Source organism: Quercus lobata, chromosome 10 (assembly GCF_001633185.2).
Source record: "Quercus lobata isolate SW786 chromosome 10, ValleyOak3.0 Primary Assembly, whole genome shotgun sequence".
NCBI classification, from domain to species: Eukaryota; Viridiplantae; Streptophyta; class Magnoliopsida; order Fagales; family Fagaceae; genus Quercus; species Quercus lobata.
Window position 1 is genome coordinate 4,853,577 of NC_044913.1, and position 18,238 is coordinate 4,871,814.

General features: G+C 35.7%; 1 protein-coding gene across 7 annotated transcripts; it reads left to right on the forward strand.

The window, feature by feature from the left end:
* Nucleotides 1-277: 277 nt before the first annotated feature.
* LOC115965497 (glutamate receptor 3.6-like) lies at nt 278-12,277 on the forward strand. Of its 7 annotated transcripts, XR_004086071.1 has the most exons (10): nt 278-665; nt 902-1,205; nt 1,322-1,704; nt 1,974-2,942; nt 3,301-3,578; nt 4,179-4,210; nt 4,316-4,726; nt 5,469-5,574; nt 5,921-6,008; nt 11,692-11,704. XR_004086071.1 is itself a non-coding variant. In XM_031084737.1 (9 exons), exons 2-8 carry the CDS (start codon nt 941-943, stop codon nt 5,561-5,563), a joined length of 2,433 nt encoding a protein of 810 aa, XP_030940597.1. In that variant the 5' UTR covers nt 278-665; nt 902-940; the 3' UTR covers nt 5,564-5,574; nt 11,692-11,771. The 7 variants fall into 7 exon arrangements, 6 of the variants coding, with proteins under 6 accessions (XP_030940597.1, XP_030940598.1, XP_030940599.1 ...); XM_031084737.1 differs by lacking the exon at nt 5,921-6,008 and having other exon boundaries at nt 11,692-11,771; XM_031084738.1 differs by lacking the exons at nt 5,921-6,008; nt 11,692-11,704 and adding an exon at nt 8,402-8,586.
* Nucleotides 12,278-18,238: the final 5,961 nt, after the last annotated feature.

Here is an 18,238-nt window from a genome sequence, read left to right on the forward strand (position 1 = left end):
CTTACAGTTGCTTTTTTAACTCCACCTTTTTAGCTTGTGACATCCCTACTTTTCAACTTTTCATGCTCACTTTCATCAAACCGAGTTCCTTACTTTTGGTGGTGCCACTTCCCTTTTCACTTTTTTTTTTTTTTTTTTTTGGTAGTATTGGCTAGATGCCGACCATACATGACCACACTTTTTGAACCTATGCTATTGTTTAATCCTAGCTGCTGTGTAGATGCATCACTTTTTATAAAGTAATTTTTTAGTTTCAACAGCTACCTTGGTTGATCGGTAGCCTCTATTTGACTTTCTTACTTGTCACATTACTCAAACATCTTTGTATCCCGGGTTTCTTTATGAACCACTCCTTTAACCAGTACTTCCTACCTGCCATCTTACTTTCTTTCTAGTTTTGCATCTCTCTCATCTTTGGTCAAGTTTCTCAAATCATGCCTACGGATGGGCATTGCCTTCATTTCAGTATATCATTTTCACTCCACTTGGACACACTTTCCTTTTAAACTCAGGTTGTCATCAATCTTCTACTACCTAGGAGGATTGTTAGAGATATAGTCAAGATTCAAGTATACTGTATCCTAGTCCAAATTGTACTAAGAATCATAATCCTTACTATATACATAATTGAATTTATATTACTATAACCTTAGGCTTACTCCAAGGTTAGTCTACTATATATGCACTCTTTATTGAGTTCATTGCAACATATAGAGATCAATAGTAAAATAGTGGTTATTTGGGCCTTTTGAGACTGATGTTGGCCGCTCAGATTAAACCATATTAATTCTTTATGCTCTCTCTCTCATTTTTTTTTTAATTTTTTTTTATGTACTTATTAATATTTTATTTTATTTTGTATACTTCATTTCTTGATGGTGTAGTTTTGTGTTATTTGCAGAAAAAGGTGAGAATTAGGGTTTGTGTCAAATAATTTACCATGACTAGAGTTTGGCTTGTAGTGTTAGTAGTTTTTTGCCATGAGATTTTCTCAAATGGGGTGGTTACAAATATCTCTACAAGGCCTAGTGTTGTCGACGTTGGGGCTATTCTCGCTTACAAGTCTACTATTGGAAAGGTTGCAAAAGTAGCAATAGAAGCTGCAATTGATGATGTGAATTCTGATCCAACTGTTCTTGCTGGAACTAAGATCCAACTTACAATGCAAGACTCCAATTACGACGGATTTTTGGGCATTGTTGAGAGTAAGTTATTTGGTTATAACTCTTGTTTGTTTGTTCACTTGTCATATTCTCTTAAGGTAGGTTACCTCGAATCACCAATCGATTGTGAATTTTCTTTCTTTAACTTATCATAACAGCTTTGCAGTTCATGGAGAAAGACACAGTGGCCATAATTGGCCCCTTAAATTCGGTAACAGCTCATGTAATTTCTCAAATTTCAAATGAGCTTCAAGTTCCTCTATTGTCATATTCAGCAACGGACCCAACGTTGTCTTCACTTCAGTACCCATTCTTTGTTAGAACTTCCCAAAGTGATCTTTTTCAGATGGCTGTAGTAGCAGAAATTGTAGACTACTATGGATGGAAGGAGGTGATTGCACTCTATGTTGACGATGATTATGGCAGAAATGGGATTGTTGCATTAGGGGATAAGCTTGCTGAGAAACGATGTAAGATCTCATACAAAGCACCCATGCCCTTTGAAGCGACCCGGGATGACATCACTGATGTGTTGATTAAGGTTATGATAGATTACTACTTAACAAAACTTTAAACTATTAGAAATGGATGGATATAATCATTTAACTATTTGGCTAATCCACCCCCTTAATAAATAGGATTCAACATATGATTTTTAACCTTTTAAATAAGAGATAGAGTAGAGACAGAATTTAAAATTAGGAATACCAGCTTTGATATTATATACGATAAATTACTTATTATCCTAAATGTTTAAATTATTAAGATTTGAATTTAATTTTTTTTTTTTTTTTGGGGTTATTGTAACAGGTTTCTCTAACAGAGTCTCGGATAATTATTGTTCACACTTACGATGGTCAGGGTTCGATGGTGCTTAATTTAGCAAAGTATTTTGGAATGATGGAATCTGGGTTTGTGTGGATAGCTACTAATTGGCTCTCTACCATATTGGATACTTATTCTCCCCTAGCTTCAGATGTAATGGATGATTTTCAAGGAGTTCTTACATTGCGTATGTATGCACCAAATTCAAAACTCAAAAGAAAATTTGTTTCCAAATGGAACAACTTGACCAAGGGAAAAAGTGCTAATGCCTCTTTTGGGCTAAATACTTATGGTCTATATGCCTATGACACAGTTCGGCTGCTTGCTCATGCAATTGATGCATTTTTCAATCAGGGAGGAGTTATCTCATTCTCAAATGATTCGAGGTTAACTGAGTTGCATGGAGGGAGTTTGAGACTTGATTCTTTAAACATCTTTAATGGAGGGAATTTGTTGCTTAAGAGCATTTTACAGGTCAATATGAGTGGTGTAACAGGACCAATTGAGTTTACTCCCGATAAGGACTTCATTAATCCTGCATTTGAAATCATCAATGTCATTGGCACAGGGTTTATAAGGGTTGGTTATTGGACTAACTATTCTGGCTTATCAGTTTTATCTCCAGGAGTGCTTTACACAAAGCCTCCTAATCGTTCCAGTGCAAATCAAAGACTAAATAGTGTAATTTGGCCAGGACAAACTACACAACTTCCTCGAGGGTGGGCTTTTCCAAAAAATGGAAGGCAATTGAGAATTGGAGTCCCAACAAGAGTTAGTTTTCGTGAATTTGTGTCACAAGTAGAAGGCACTGACATTTTCAAAGGATACTGCATTGATGTATTTACTACTGCATTGAGTTTATTGCCATACGATGTCCCATATAAATTAGTTCCATTTGGGGATGGTCGTAATAACCCAAGTCGCACTGAGCTTGTGCGTTTGATCACGACGGGTGTAAGTACTACAAAAAAAAATTTGCTTCAGAACTTTGTGAAGTTTTCATTGATTTTCCAAGGCCAAAATATTCATTTTGTTCCAAAAATATAGTTTAGGTTCTTTCCTCATCCTTAAGGCTTAAAAAACTCTATTTCTATCCCTTCAAACTTAGAATTTCAACAGTTCATCATTCTGTCCACTTTGAGTAAGTTTGATGGAAACAAAATAAATAAAACATGGATGAGGAAACATAGAAATAGATGAATGGGTGACATTTTAAATTTTTAGAAATGAAAATAGAACATATACTATTTTTCAAGGACGAAAGAATATTTTGGCCATTTTTATGATTCTCTAATTTTCTTCTTCCATATAGGCCTTTGATGCAGCAATAGGTGACATCGCAATCACTACTGATCGAACAAGAATGGTGGATTTTACACAACCATATGTTGAGTCAGGGCTAGTAGTAGTGGCCTCAGTTAAGGAGTTGAATTCCAATGCTTGGGCATTTTTTAGGCCATTCACTCCAATGATGTGGCTTGTCACAACTATCTCTTTCCTCGTTGTGGGAGCAGTTGTTTGGTTTTTGGAGCGTAGAAATAATGAAGAATTCCAGGGTACCCCAAAAAAACAATTTTCCACTGTTCTATGGTAAGGAATTAAACATATCATGGCCCCGAGCTAAATGCTTAAATACCTTTTGTCGCTTTTTGCGTAGCGAAAAATAATCAAGATAAGTTTCATCCTACTAGTTTTACTTTTTATTAGTGTAAACAATTCAACATTAAATTGATTCAAAGTTTCTTTTTATGTAATTTTGTTGTTGACATAAGATTGTAACAATGGAGGTCCGACTTTGGTGTGATGGTAAGTGCCTTCGATTGAAAGAGGCAAGCTCAAGTCCACAAATCAACTTCTCCTATAATTTTTTATTTGTTTAAAAAATTGGTAGTAAAACTGCTTATCAATCACCTCTCCTAAACCTCAAAATAATAGGACTTTTGTGCATTGGGTACAATCTTTTTTATTTGATTGTACAATGTAGATTACTAATTCTTTCTGATTTAGGGAAAGTAGAAAACTCCTTGCTATCTTTTGCTATAGAGATCAAACTATTCATAATGTGAAATAGTCTTTTGTGTTGGGAATTTCTTTCTTTCTTACGATATGCCTATTTAATGAATCAATCATTTTTAGATTGCATCTTCTTAGTCTAATCCTCCTATCACCTACATTTCTTTGATTCTGCAGGTTTAGCTTTTCAACAATGTTTTATGCCCAGAGTAAGTGAATTGGCTCTAATTTACTTGTATTTTTTAATGGTCATAGGTATAGCAATGGTAGTTTGTCTTTCACTTATCAAGTAACCTCTTTCTTGTTTTTTGTAGTGGTAAAAACAGAAAGAAACCCTAGTCGTATTGTGCTACTTATATGGTTATTTGTCGTTCTTATAATAAACGCAAGCTACACTGCAAGTTTGGCCTCAATACTTACACTGCAACAACTTTCTTCTCCCATTAAAGGCATTAAAACTCTGATTAACAGCAACGATCCCATTGGCTACCAACAAGGTTCATATGCCCGAAGCTATTTAGTTGAGGAACTTGGTATTCATGAGTCCAGACTTGTTCCTCTTAACTCTGCTGAAGATTATGCCAAAGCCTTAAAAGACGGTCCACAAAGGGGTGGTGTTGTTGCTGTTGTTGATGACCGTGCATATGTAGAACTCTTCCTCTCAACTCGTTGTGAATTCAGTATTGAAGGTCAAGAGTTCATCAAAGCTGGTTGGGGATTTGTAAGTATCTCTTTTATCAATGACACTGCACTTCCTGGTATTGCACTACAACTTGCTTTTGGAATTCATGTTAGCTAGGCTCGTCTCTTGTGAAAAATGTTTAGTTCCAAATATGTTTGGAGCCTTAAGCTTCAATTATCAATAGGAAAATGACATATGTCCTATCATACACAATGCACATGACTCATTTAGTTGGTTGGGTTAAGTGGGTTATGTTCATAGCATATGACAAACAAGTCATCTTCTTATTGGTAATATTTTTAGAGCCAAACTTTTTCTTTCATATTGTGCAACTATAATTTATTATTTGTAATCTAAATAGTCTAAAGTGACTCCAAACATATTTGCAGTTATATTGTTCTAACATACTATGTGGCAATTGAAGAGATTATTCATTTGTAGTTTTAGTCACATAACTTTTTTAATGAGATATATAACTCGTTTAAATAATACACATGAATAGTCTTATAATTTGTCACATATTTGATTGAAAAAAAACCTCCAAACATGTTTGGAGCCAAACTTTCTCCATCTATATAAAACCAAAATCTTTTACTTTTAGTTTATGTAAAGTTGTGATTTACAACTATTTTGTGTTAACTTTAATTCTGTGCTAAATTTGGTTGTAATTTTGTTCAATCTTATGTACCCTGTATTTTATGTGGGATTTCATTGTATGGGTTGTCTGTGAGAGAGAGGGTGAAGACTCAAGACAAATTTAAGATCAAAGAAGTTTTCGCGGGTAGCTCACGAGAAGTCTTCCCGTGAAGTGAAGCCATGTGCTCAGCACATGATTGAAATGCGAAGAGTCATGACAAATGGTGACAGCTGGTTTTCGTAAGTATTTTGCAGGTAAGGCCTTCCCGCGAGATACTCGGGAAACATTTTGTTTTGCTATTTTGTCATATCTAATACACCATGTTTTTATCCACACTATATATACCCATATTACCCACATATTGAGAGGAGTACTTTCAGAGAGAAAACTCTAACCATAACCCTTGAAAGTTAGAGGTTTTCATACCCACAATCCTCTACACAATCCATTGTGGTTTTCCTCAACTCCTACCTTTCCATATCCAAATCCTTAAGAGGTTGATAGCCCAAACACTTACCACACCCATGCTGAGTGTAAAGTGAGGTTTTGGTGTTGCTGGGAAGTATTGAAAGAAGTCATTTATTTGGTGGATGCAATCAGGTTGAATTGCATGATCTGGAGAGCTAGAGAAGACAAGGCTTCATCAAGTCAGTTGGTAGCAGGAGCTTGGAGGGTTCAAGTATATGGGGTAGACTAGGCTTGAAGAGTCTTTTGTTATTCGTGTACTCCAACTCATTCCTTAGTGGATCGATTTACCACTTGGAGGACGGTGGAGAAGTTTTTCACCAAGTTCTTCGGTTTCCTCTTCGATAACACATCAAGATGTTATCTTATGTTTGCATTCTTCTTCCCTACTCTTTTAGCTTTTATTTTATTGCTGATATTTGATGAATATGGCTTAGAGTTATATCATTTGTTCGCTCACATTTACTCTATTCCGTACTTAGTTTAAGTTAGAGTAAAATCAACTGAATTGTAATTTTAATTTGGGGGTCTAAATAGCTCTTGTATTTTCACACAATTTCAAGCTTTCAGTTTACTTTTATAAGAAAATTACTGATACATAAACTTTCGAAAACTCACAATTTTCACATAATTACTCTCTCTCTCTCTCTCTCTCTCTCTCTATATATATATATATAAAATCAACTTTAAATTCTATAAAAATTCTCTATAAAATTTCCTAAATTTACATATTCCATTAGAACCTTACCACTTTCATATTTCCTTTAAATGGTAAAGGTTCATATATAAATAGAATCATAATGTGTATTAATAACTAACATAATGATCAAATTTTGTCTTCTTGAAAAATGGTCTCTTATTGTTAGTGTTGTTGTTCTCTAAGTACCATTCTTCTACTATCAACATCATCTTTAATCATGTCATCCTTGAGCCACCATTCCTCCGCTAATGTCAACAATTATCTCCAACGTTCCACTTCATGTCAAGCCCAATTTTATTCTACAATTGATTTTGTCTTGCTTGCTTTACTACACATTAAGTTTCTTTCCAAACTTATGGTGTTCTCAAGCTTTTCCCTTAATTTGCAGAGGTATGTTAGAGATGTTAGTCCATGTTGGATGTACTCGTACTATTGTACTACATATCCTAACTTATGCCATATTCTATGGTTAGTCTATAATTAGCTTCTATAGCTAGTCTAATGTTAATCTATTTATATAAACTCCTAATGTGCTTGTTGTAACACCCTATTCAATATAGTACATATGTAGACGTTCGTGTAGATGTAGATTGTTTGGCTAAATCAAGTTAATTTTATTTTCACTTTCTATCTTTATCTCTTATCAATCTCACTCATAATCACAACATAAATTCTAACAAAAACAAACAAAGAATATTGAAGTATCTTATCAATTCATTATTTTCATGGAAGAGAGAAATTTGGGGAGTATTAACTTTAAAATGTCCTAATTAAATGATTTTAACAATCTTCAAAATTTGACCAACATGCTTGCTTACTTGAAATCCTAACATGTTGAGTCAGCATTGTTAGGTTCTAAGACTTTAGGAACTAAATGTATTAGAAATTTATTATGTATTATGTTGGCAAACCATGATCAAATCATAGAGTCTAGGTTTAGGCTTGCTCAAAGAGTGTTTATTTGTAAAGTTGAAATCAAGTGATTGTAGGATTTATTGGTCTAAATTTGCAAGGCTCGATCGATCGAAAATTAGATTCAATCGATCGAATCTCGTGCAAATTAATTTTTCTGGAAGAATTTCCAACTCAGCCCAAGCCCGTTTAACATGTAGGGTTTTATGTTTTACTCCAAGTATAAAAGAAAAACCTTAGCTACGTTTTAGAAGGCTTTGATGTGCTGTGTGTTGAATCTCTTGTGAGATCTAGAGGTGTTTACCTTCATACACACTTAAGGTTATCAAGATCAAGATTCATGTCGAGAACTTGGTGATCGCTTCAGTTGTTGCATAAAGAACTTAAAGAAGATTTGAAACCTTTGAGTGGAGTCTCAAAGTCACAAGTAGGAGTACTTATGGTTGTAGTGGATCAAGGAAAGAAGTAGTCCGTGGACTCAGAATTGTCACGTGATTGTGGTAGTAAGTTTTCTATTCGGGGTAGCAATAGGATGTTAGTAGTCTAAGTTTTATTGTACAAACATCAATTTTTTCATAGTAGATCTGTTTTACCTTGAGGATAGCTAGGTCAAATCCTCCCCAGGTTTTTTTTACCAGTTTGGTTTTCCTGGGTTATCATATTGTGTGTTATTTACATTTCTGCATTATTTACATGGTATGATTTGCTTGTGTTAACCTAGATTTGAATAATTTATCTAAATAATCACTTGGCTAAATAACTAGGTTAAACAACTTGTATTTTAAGGGGTCTAAAAACGTACAAGTGGTATTAGAGCAGGTTAGCTCTTGTATTTAGATCCTTTGATCTAAGAGTTAATCCTTGACCCTTGTTGTCATGGAACACGGTCACTCTCTTGTGATCCCACCTCACTTTGATGGGAACAACTATGCTTATTGGAAAGTAAGGATGAAAGCATTCCTGAAGTCTATTGATGAGAGAGTTTGGAACTTCGTTGAATACAGATGGAAGAAATCGACTACTGCTGTAAGTGAGTGGTCAACTTCTTAGAAAGAAGCAGCCATGTTTAATAGCAAAGTCATGAATGCTATTTTTAATGCTGTTTCTATGGAGGAATTCAAGAGAATCTCAAATGTTAAGGTTGCTTATGCTGCATGGAATATTCTCCAAACTGTGCATGAAGGCACAAAGGCAGTTAAAATTAACAAACTGCAGCAGTTAACTTCTAGATTTGAAATTATTAGAATGTTTGATGATGAATGCTTTGATGAATTCTATGCTAAACTGAATGATATTGTTAACTCTGCTTATAATTTGGATGAAATTTATGATCTACCTAAGATTGTTAGGAAGATACTTAGATCCTTGACTGAGGACTTTAGACCCAAAGTGACTGTCATTACTGAAAGCAAGGATGTGGACTCCATCCCTATTGATGAGCTTGTGGGATCTCTCTAGTCCTATGAGCTAGACCTACCTAAGACAAACAAATCCAAATCAATGGCTCTTAAGTCAGTTGATGATGTTGATAGTAATGGATTTGATGATGAACTCTCTTCTACAAAGATTGCATATTTTGCCAAGAACTTTAGAAACTTTCTTAGGAACAACAATAGAAGGGTAAGAGGTAAAAACAATGCAAAACTTAGGAATTTTAAGAGGAATGAACCCACTAAAGTGAACAATACTGATAAATCTAAAGAGAAAGTAGGTCAAACCTCTAATAATTCTTTGGGTCAACAATGTTTTGGTTGTCAAGGGTATGGTTATGTGAAATCAGAATATCCTACATTCTTGAGATCAAATGGTAAAGTTATGGTTGTAACCCTTAGTGATGATGAAGTTTCTGATCATGAGTTTGGTAGTGATGAGGATGGAAACTTCATTACTTTCACAGTTACTGCTGTAGTTGATGAAAGTGTTGTGGTTGAAGAAAACCCTTCTGATGGGGAACTCTCTGAGAGTGTTGATTTGCAAGAAGCCTTTAATAAGTTTTGCAAGGTTGCTACAAATGATGCAATGAATGTTGACTTAGGTTTAAAGAAAATTGCTTCCCTTGAGCTTGATAAGAAAAATTTGTTGTTGAAATTGTTTGATGCTAATGAATTGATTAATAAGATGAAAACTGAAAACATGTTGTTGCTTGATAAGGTTAAGAACTTGGAACTAGAATTATCTGTTGCTAGAGAACAATTAAATAGATCTGCTAGTTTTAAACTTGATCACATGTTGAGTATTCAGAAGTCTACCTTAGAAAAAAGTGGTCTAGGTTTTACAGATAGCATCTCTGTGTTTGAAACTCATTTCACAAACTTTGTGTTGAGTATTCAGAAGTCTACCTTAGAAAAAAGTGTTCTAGGTTTTACAAATAGCATCTCTGTGTTTGAAACTCATTTCACAAACTTTGTTACTTCTTTTGAGCCCCCCAAGAGTGAGATTGTCAAACCAGTATAAGTCACACCACCTCCTAAGAAGATTAGGGTTGATCTTAAAGAGTATAAACCTAAGAATCCTACCTTCCCTAAGGATAAGTTGCATGATAAACCTTTATGGATTTGTCATTTTTGTGGAAAGACTGGGCATATTCGCCCTAACTGTTTTAAGTTGCAAGTTGCAAAGCAAGCAAATAAGCCAAAAGCACATGTGCCTCAAGCACAAGATCTTATGGTAGTTATTGGTGAGTTGGTAAAAGCGTTAAACCTTTATACTAATCCTAAAGTTGCTCATCATTCTAATATGAATAATAACTCCAATGCAAGAGTTGCATCTAAAAAGTTTTGGATGCAAAAGGCTCAATCCAATTAAGTCTTTCTAGCATGGTCCTTGTACTTCATCTCAATACTCTTTGTGACTATTCTTCTTTTGCTGTTTTGTTTTTTTGCTTTTAGGATTTACATTGCATAACATTCATGCATTTCATAATAGGTTGTTTTTGTTATTCTTTAAAAAAAAAAAAAAAAAAAAAAAAAAAAAAAAGGAAGGAAGGAAGGAAAAATGTGTTTTGCATTATTTTTCTTGGACTTGTAATCAAGGATGGCCATATTATCTTTACATAACATACTTGTGTACCTAGTTTAGCTTGGATGAGCTTATTTTACTGCACTTTGCTAGTTTTAGCTATGTAGTGCATGTTGTGTGGGAGTGGTTTATAGTTTTTGATCACTTGATCTTGATTTTGAAGTCACATGCTTTTGATTGTTTGGACTTGAACTTAATGAGAAAGGCATAAATAACCATCTCATCACTATTAACTAGCCAATCATTAGTGCATACCATAAGATTGTGATTGATTACTATATAGTGTAATTTGGGCATTTCAATTTTGTGATGTGTTTTGTCATGGATTGCCGAAATGGGAGTTTGTTAGGTTCTAAGACTTTAGAAACTAAATGTATTAGAACTTCATTATGTATTATGTTGGCAAACCATGATCAAAACATAAAGTCTAGGTTTAGGCTTGCTCAAAGAGTGTTTATTTGTAAAGTTGGAATCGAGTGATTGCATGATTTATTGGTCTAAATTTGCAAGGCTTGATCAATTGAAAATTATACTCAATCGATCGAACCTCGTGCATATTATGTTTTAGAAGTCTTTGATGTGCTGTGTGTTGAATCTCTTGTGAGATTTAGAGGTGTTTACCTTCATACACACTTAGGGTTATCAGGATCAAGATTCATGTCAAGAACTTGGTGATCGCTTCAGTTGCTACATAAAGAACTTAAAGAAGATCTAAAACATTTGAGTGGAGTCTCAAAGTCACAAGTGAGAGTACTTGTGATTGCAGTGGATCAAGGAAAGAAGTAGTTTGTGGACTCAGAACTGTCACATGGTCGTGGTAGTAAGTTTTCTACTCGAGGTAGCAATAGGATGTTAGTGGTCTAAGTCTTATTGTACAAACTTTAATTCTTTCATAGTAGATCTGTTTTACCTTGAGATTAGTTAGGTTAAATTCTCCCCAGGTTTTTTTACTGGTTTGGTTTTCTTGGGTTATCAAAATGTGTGTTCTTTATATTTCCACATTATTTACATGATATAATTTGCTTGTGTTAACCTAGATCTAAATAATTTATCTAAGTAATCACATGGCTAAATAACTAGGTTAAACAACTTGTGTTTTAAGTGGTCTAAAAACGTACAAGCATTATTTGAGCATAATCTTTGTATATATCATTCTCTATGTTAACATTCCTAGCATCATGCGTTAACCAACCAAAAGGGTGTGTGTGCGTGTGTTAATGGTAGCTAGTAGCCGCTAGCTTATAATAACATGGTTATATTCTTCATTTATCATCAGGCCTTTCCACGGGACTCACCTTTAGCAATTGACATGTCAACTGCCATTTTAAAACTGTCAGAGAATGGTGACCTCCAGAGAATTCATGACAAATGGCTTATGAGAAGTGCTTGCACTGCACATGGCACAACTACTCAAGTGTACCAGCTTCAGCTTAAAAGCTTTCAGGGTCTCTTTGCCCTATGGGGGTTCACTTGCTTGCTTGCTCTCATTGTACATTTCATAACATTGGCGTGCAAGTTCCCAGGTGTAGTTGGGCCTCGTGGTCAAAGTTCAATATATGAACGTCTTCAGAAATTTCTTATGTATGTTTGGGAAAATGAAAAGAAAGACAAAGACCCCTCTAAGAGAGGTGATGAAGGTGCATCAACCTACAAGTGTGTTTGCAATAGAGAGATCATATAATTTATTATCTTAAAATAAAAGTTTGGGTAGAGATGATGAAGCCTATATAGACTTTCACTAGACTTCAAATTCTCTTCCAATGTCTACTTTTACACTTTTGATTGGCTTTTCTTTAAAGTTTTCCTTGCTTGTATATGTATTTGCTCTTGTAACCTTATTTCACATGGGAATAAATACAAATTTTGGCTTGCACTATACAAATTTGGATGAATGGTAGTTTCATTGCAAGTTGAATTTTAAATACATTGTCTAAGAATAAGAAAATAAAAGCACCCTTAGCTCAAAGAAATTAATGTATTTTGGTCAATAAAACCTTTGTCCACAATGCCAAGAGTTAAATGACTACATGTTGCATGAAAAACACACAAGGGCTTAGCCACATTAGTAAGCAAACACTTCATTCTAACTGGATGTGTTTTGAAAAATGTTGGTGTTCTTTTTGCATAAGAGTTTAATAGACATGTTCTTAGCGGTTTAGCTTGGTGCTTGTTAACTAATTTGGGTTGTACTTGTACAATAAAGAGCTTGGGCTTGCAAGAATGTTGATGGGCTGTATAGATTTGTTGCCTAACCAGCCCAATTGGCTTACTAGGCTCAATTCGTGTAGAAAGAAAGCGTGAGCGGTGAACCTGTTCAATGTAGCAAAATTTGGTGAAAAGCCTTACTCGCAAGCTACTCGTGAAACAGTCACGAAACTCTCTGTACAAAGTTGAAAAACATGAGATTTGGACCATTTAACTCCCAGTTGAGCTTACATATGAAATGGGTCACGAAAACACCCAGAAAACATGTTTTTTCACACAAAAACAACTTGAAAAACTTTGAAAAACATAGGTGATACAAATCACTTCCAAAAGCAAACAAAAAGAACAAAAAAAAATCTTTTTGGTTTGATTCACATATGGTTGAGCACACATACATCACATTTGAACATGTACAACCACACAAATGAAATAAGCATTCATTGAACATTAAACTTGTGTGTTGTGTGTGTGGATCAAGTGTGGAATAGTCCTTAGACTAGAGTGAAACTTCAATGATCAATTCAATCAAGTTATACACAACAAATACGAAATCAAGTAGTTTATCTCAATTATAGAAATGAGCATATATGACCTCCCACAAGAATGATTAGAAAATTTAGAAGCTTTTCATTTGGCTTCTGCATAATTCATGACATTTGATCCTTTTTGGATAATACATTTCCTTTTGAGATCAGTGCTTGAAATTTTTGATATTTCAACATTGTGATTTAGCTTTTGGCTTTTTGAGCACCATACATTTCAATTTAAAAGGCCGCTTTCCCTTTTTCCTAGTCAAATACTAGTACGTGCGACAGACTTTTGCAGCTCATAATTTCTTTTTCATTTTGAGATTTACATTTGATGAGCTCTATTTGCAAAAGCATAAAAATAAAAGTGGGAAGATATATAGGCACAAGTCTATGCAAGTATCAAGACAAACAAGACTATTGATCAAACATTCATGACAAGCTTGAAAATCTATTTACAACAATCACACATAGATTTCAAGATTTCTCCCACAAAGATATATGTGCATACATAACAAGCTAAGCTCGTAAATGCACTACGCCATTAGTACGAAAGTACTAGGCCAAACTTACATGTGAAAAGTGCTTAAACATATACGATCAAATTTTTTGAATTTTTCACTTTTTATGTGGTTTTGGATTTTTTACACACACAAAACAAAGACATAAAAGTAAGATCAAAACAAAAACAAAACAATGCATATAAAGAGATGCAAGATGCACAAATGCATGACAATGAAGCATCTAATGCATGAAGGGTCCTACAAAGATCGAAAGAATTAGATCAAGGACCAAAGGAGCAAAAGCTCAACTATAGGAATCCTTCCTCATCCAAACAGAACAATTGTTTGGAATGAGTGTCTCATGAGAAGTGAGACGAGGGTTGGAAGAATGAGAACCGGAGATGCACATAGACAAGGAGTTAAGAGCATTAAATACTTTCTTTAACAACATGCTATTATCACTCAAATTCGGTTTATCCTTTTTAGCACAACTTCCAAGAAGCTCAAGTTTCTCTTTTCTTTTAATTCATTTAAGAGCTTGAAACTTAGAGCAATGAGGTCTTAGATGACCAAAGACACCACAATGGTGACAAACAATGTGTTTAGGTCCACTAGGCTTTTTGGGAAGGGATCTAACAACATGGTTTTGTTCTCTCTTCAACTTGGAGCATTGAGGTCTTATATGACCGATCACACCGCAATGGTGGCAAGTTGGAACAAACTTAGATCCATCCAAAGCCTTAGGTTGAGACTTAAACGGAGGCTTTGACTTAACAGCCTTACTCTCCACTTTTTTATTTCTTTTATGTGGAGGAATGTACACCGATTTGTCCTTTGAGGTAGAACACACAATAGGCACAAAATTGGGTACCACAACATGATTGCAATAGATATTATCATCATTTTTATCAACAGGTTCAACAATCAAACACTTGGCATGCATCTTAAGAGATTCATTTTCACATTTAAGATCATCAACTAGTTTGTTAGACAAAACAAGTTTAGCATCCAAGTCCATATTCAGACATTCAAACTCTTTTAGCTTTTCAAGAGAATTTTCAGCAAGCTTCTTATATTTTTCAACCAATTTATTGGATTCATTGAGCTTAGCAATCAAATCATCATTTTCACAAAATAACTTGCTCAATTTCTTTTGAAACTTTTTAGCATCTTTCTTCAAGAGTTTGATATTAGGAATATCAACAACACCCATAGAATCATGTAACATGGCATCACAATCATGAGGATAAACACTCATAGAGGCATTTTCACAAATACATGGCATGTTACAATCAACAACATCCATAGAAGCATACAAAGCACTATCCATGGCAAATAAACACAAGGGGTCAAGGATCACACTTAGGTAATGAAACCAAATCAAGTGTACCCGCTCTGATACCAATTGAAAGCTCGAAAATGTGTGAAAAACACGAGCTTGTTTAGACCCCCAATTCAAATTACGGCTTGATTGATTTTACACTAATTTAATACTAAGTGCGGAATAATGTAAATGCAAGCAAACAAGTAATAGAGCTACTCTAATCTATATTTAAAGCAACACAATAGTAAAATGAAATGAACAAGAGTAGGGAAGAGAGATGCAGACACAGATAACACCGAGACGTGTTATCGAAGAGGAAACCGAAGAACTCGGCGAAAAACCTCTCCGTTGCCCTCCAAGCGGTAATCGATACACTAGACAATCAGTTGGGATACATGGGTAAGCAAGAGACCCTCCAAGCCTAATCTACCCTCTGTACGTAAGCCCTTCAAGCTCCTACTCCAACAAGGCTTCTCAGAACCGTGTCTTGTCTAGCTCTCCGGATCCCACAATCAACCCAATTGCATCCGCCAAGCCTCACCGGCTTCTTTTGGTAATTCCCCAAAACTTCCCAAGCTCCAAAACACTCTCTACACTCTGAATAGGTGTGGGTTGTGTTTGGGTACAAATCTCCTCTCAAGGTATGACAATGGGAGAAGGATGAAGAAGAGGCTACAATGATTTCTCACTAAGGATGAGTAGCTCTCTCTCAAAAAGATGGGTGTGTGTGTTGTAGAAAACCTATCTAGGGGTTTTCTCTCTGAATAGCCTAACTTACATTTGTGGGTAATGAGGGTATATATAGTATGGGTGAAGGGTAAGGAATTCACATATAAAAATCCTCCAGGTAGAATGTTTCGCGACTGTCTCTCGGGAAGGCCTTACCCGCAAGACACTCGCAAAAACGACAACCTGGCACGACTCTTCAGCTTCCAGTCATGTGCTCCTCACATGCTCTTTCGTGGCTTAGCTTTTCGCGAGCTTCTCGCGAAATCCACTGATTCTTCATTTAAGCTTGAGTCTTTACCAACTTAATACTAAACCCAATACAATAAAATCCCACAAAATACAAGGAACAAAATTAGAGCAATTACAATACTTTTTTTCATAGAATAAAGCCAACATAAAACAGAGTTGTAAATCACAACTTTACAAGGGTCATAAATCATAACTCATAAGGCCCACTCCATAAAGTATGGAGGAACATATGTCGTAAGCCTGGTTTGTGAGGCAAAAGAAGACACGAGTCATAAACTCAATTTATGAAGTAGAAGACGATCCAGGTTACAAGGCCCATAATAACATGAAGTGAAGTCCATGAGTTATTAAGCCCACATCATGATTATTAGGCAAACCTCAATATTAAAAAATAATAATAATAAAAATTTGGGGGTCCATCCTATCCACTCCTTTGTAATAAAGTCCCAAGACTCCCAACACCTTAAAAGTTTTCTCTCATATGATTTATAAAACATATTCAAGAGGAACCCATGAAACAAGATATATCACTATATCCACCTTAAAAGTTTTCTCCCATATGATTTACAAAACATATTCAAAAGGAACCCATGAAACAAGATATATCACCATATCCACCATGATAAAGCTACTCTAATTCCTCAACTTACTCTAAAATAAACTTAATAACAATAAAAATTAGAAATCCAAAACCTCAAATTTTCATCATAAATAAACCTTAAATGTCCAACCATTTATAAAAACCATAAACACACTCATCAAATAAGTCCACCAAATTCAAACTCATAAACATAATCACATGAATATCACTTCAAAAACTTAGATTAGAAGAACCTTAGAGGGGGTATATAGAATTATACATATTTACACTCCAAAGTGAACTGTAAGCGTAAGATTTAGGCTGAGCGTTCTGTTGTATTAGATGAGGTTGATCCGGCCATTAGGGCAAACCTTAAGACTAGAGGTTGGTTGTCCTTGTTAGAGGTAGATCATCCACCCCCAACTGCCCTGATTAGAGAGTTCTTCTCGAATCTCTCTTGCCACGTCTATGATTCCAACACCCTTGTTAGGAGTTGGATACGAGATGTTGAGTTCACCATTACTCCTCGGGCAGTGGCTGATGCTTTTGGGGTTCCGGTCGTTAGGGAGCCTGTCTATCCCTATGAGGAGTCTCCACCCTTAGATGACGTTATGTCATACATCACTGGGTCTTCTATCCAGTGGGGTTCTGATCCTCAGATCACGTTTGCTGAGCTTACTGAGACTGCCTATCTTTTTTTTAGGATAGTGTGTCATTCTTTGTGGCCTATTTCTAATCTCCACACCATCCCTCTTGAGCGATGTGTGTTTTTGTACGCTTTTGTTTATGGTGCGTCTATCAGCTTTCCACATCTATTTCTTTGTTCTTTGAACGAAGTTCATAGGAGTTTTGCCATAGCGCAAGCTCTTATTCATCCTATTTTCATTCATAGGATTTTGTTGTTTCTTGGTCTAGCTGATTTCCCTTTCGGTGAGCCCATTCATGTCATAGCTCCCATAGGTGCCACCTTCCTTAAGCAGAGGGCTGCTCACTTGAGAGTTGATCCTACGCGTCCTAGAGGTGCGTCATTTGGTGTTGTTCCCCCTCCTCCCTCTTCTACAAGTGCTGATACGGCTGAGGCGTCTGGTGCTGCTGCTGCTGATGCTGATGTTCCTCCACCAACTACTTCGGATGATTCAGACATTCGGCGTACGTTGGATCATGTCTTGACCGTTCAGGCGGCTCATGGACAGATTTTGGTGGACATGCTCGATGAGATCCGTGCTTTGCACGTAGAGATGGCACAGTTTCGACGATCTTCACTGCCACCTCCTTTTGATAATGGATTTTGATTGCCCTTTGGCATTCCATCACAAAAGGGGGAGTACATATTTGAGCTTGTAGAGTTTTTGTTTTTAGGGAGAGAGCATTTTTGGTTGGTTGGAGCTTGTGGAGTTTAGATGGCGTTTCACATTGTATTTTACCTTTTTTAGCTCTTGCCATATTTTTGTTGGGCTATTCATGTTAGGGGGAGATACTTTTATTGCTTTATATGTGTTGAAGGCCAAAATTTCACAAGAATGCCCATTCCATGAAAAGTAAAGAAGGCCCAATTCAAGCAGTAAGAAGAATCAACATTAAGGCCCTATTTATGTTTAGATTTCCAGCAAAAAAGGTCATTAAAAAGTCCAGCAAAATTCAGTGAAAGAACTGGGCCGGGATACCCAGAGGCTGCCAGACGCCCGGGATCCTCAGGTAATGCAGGA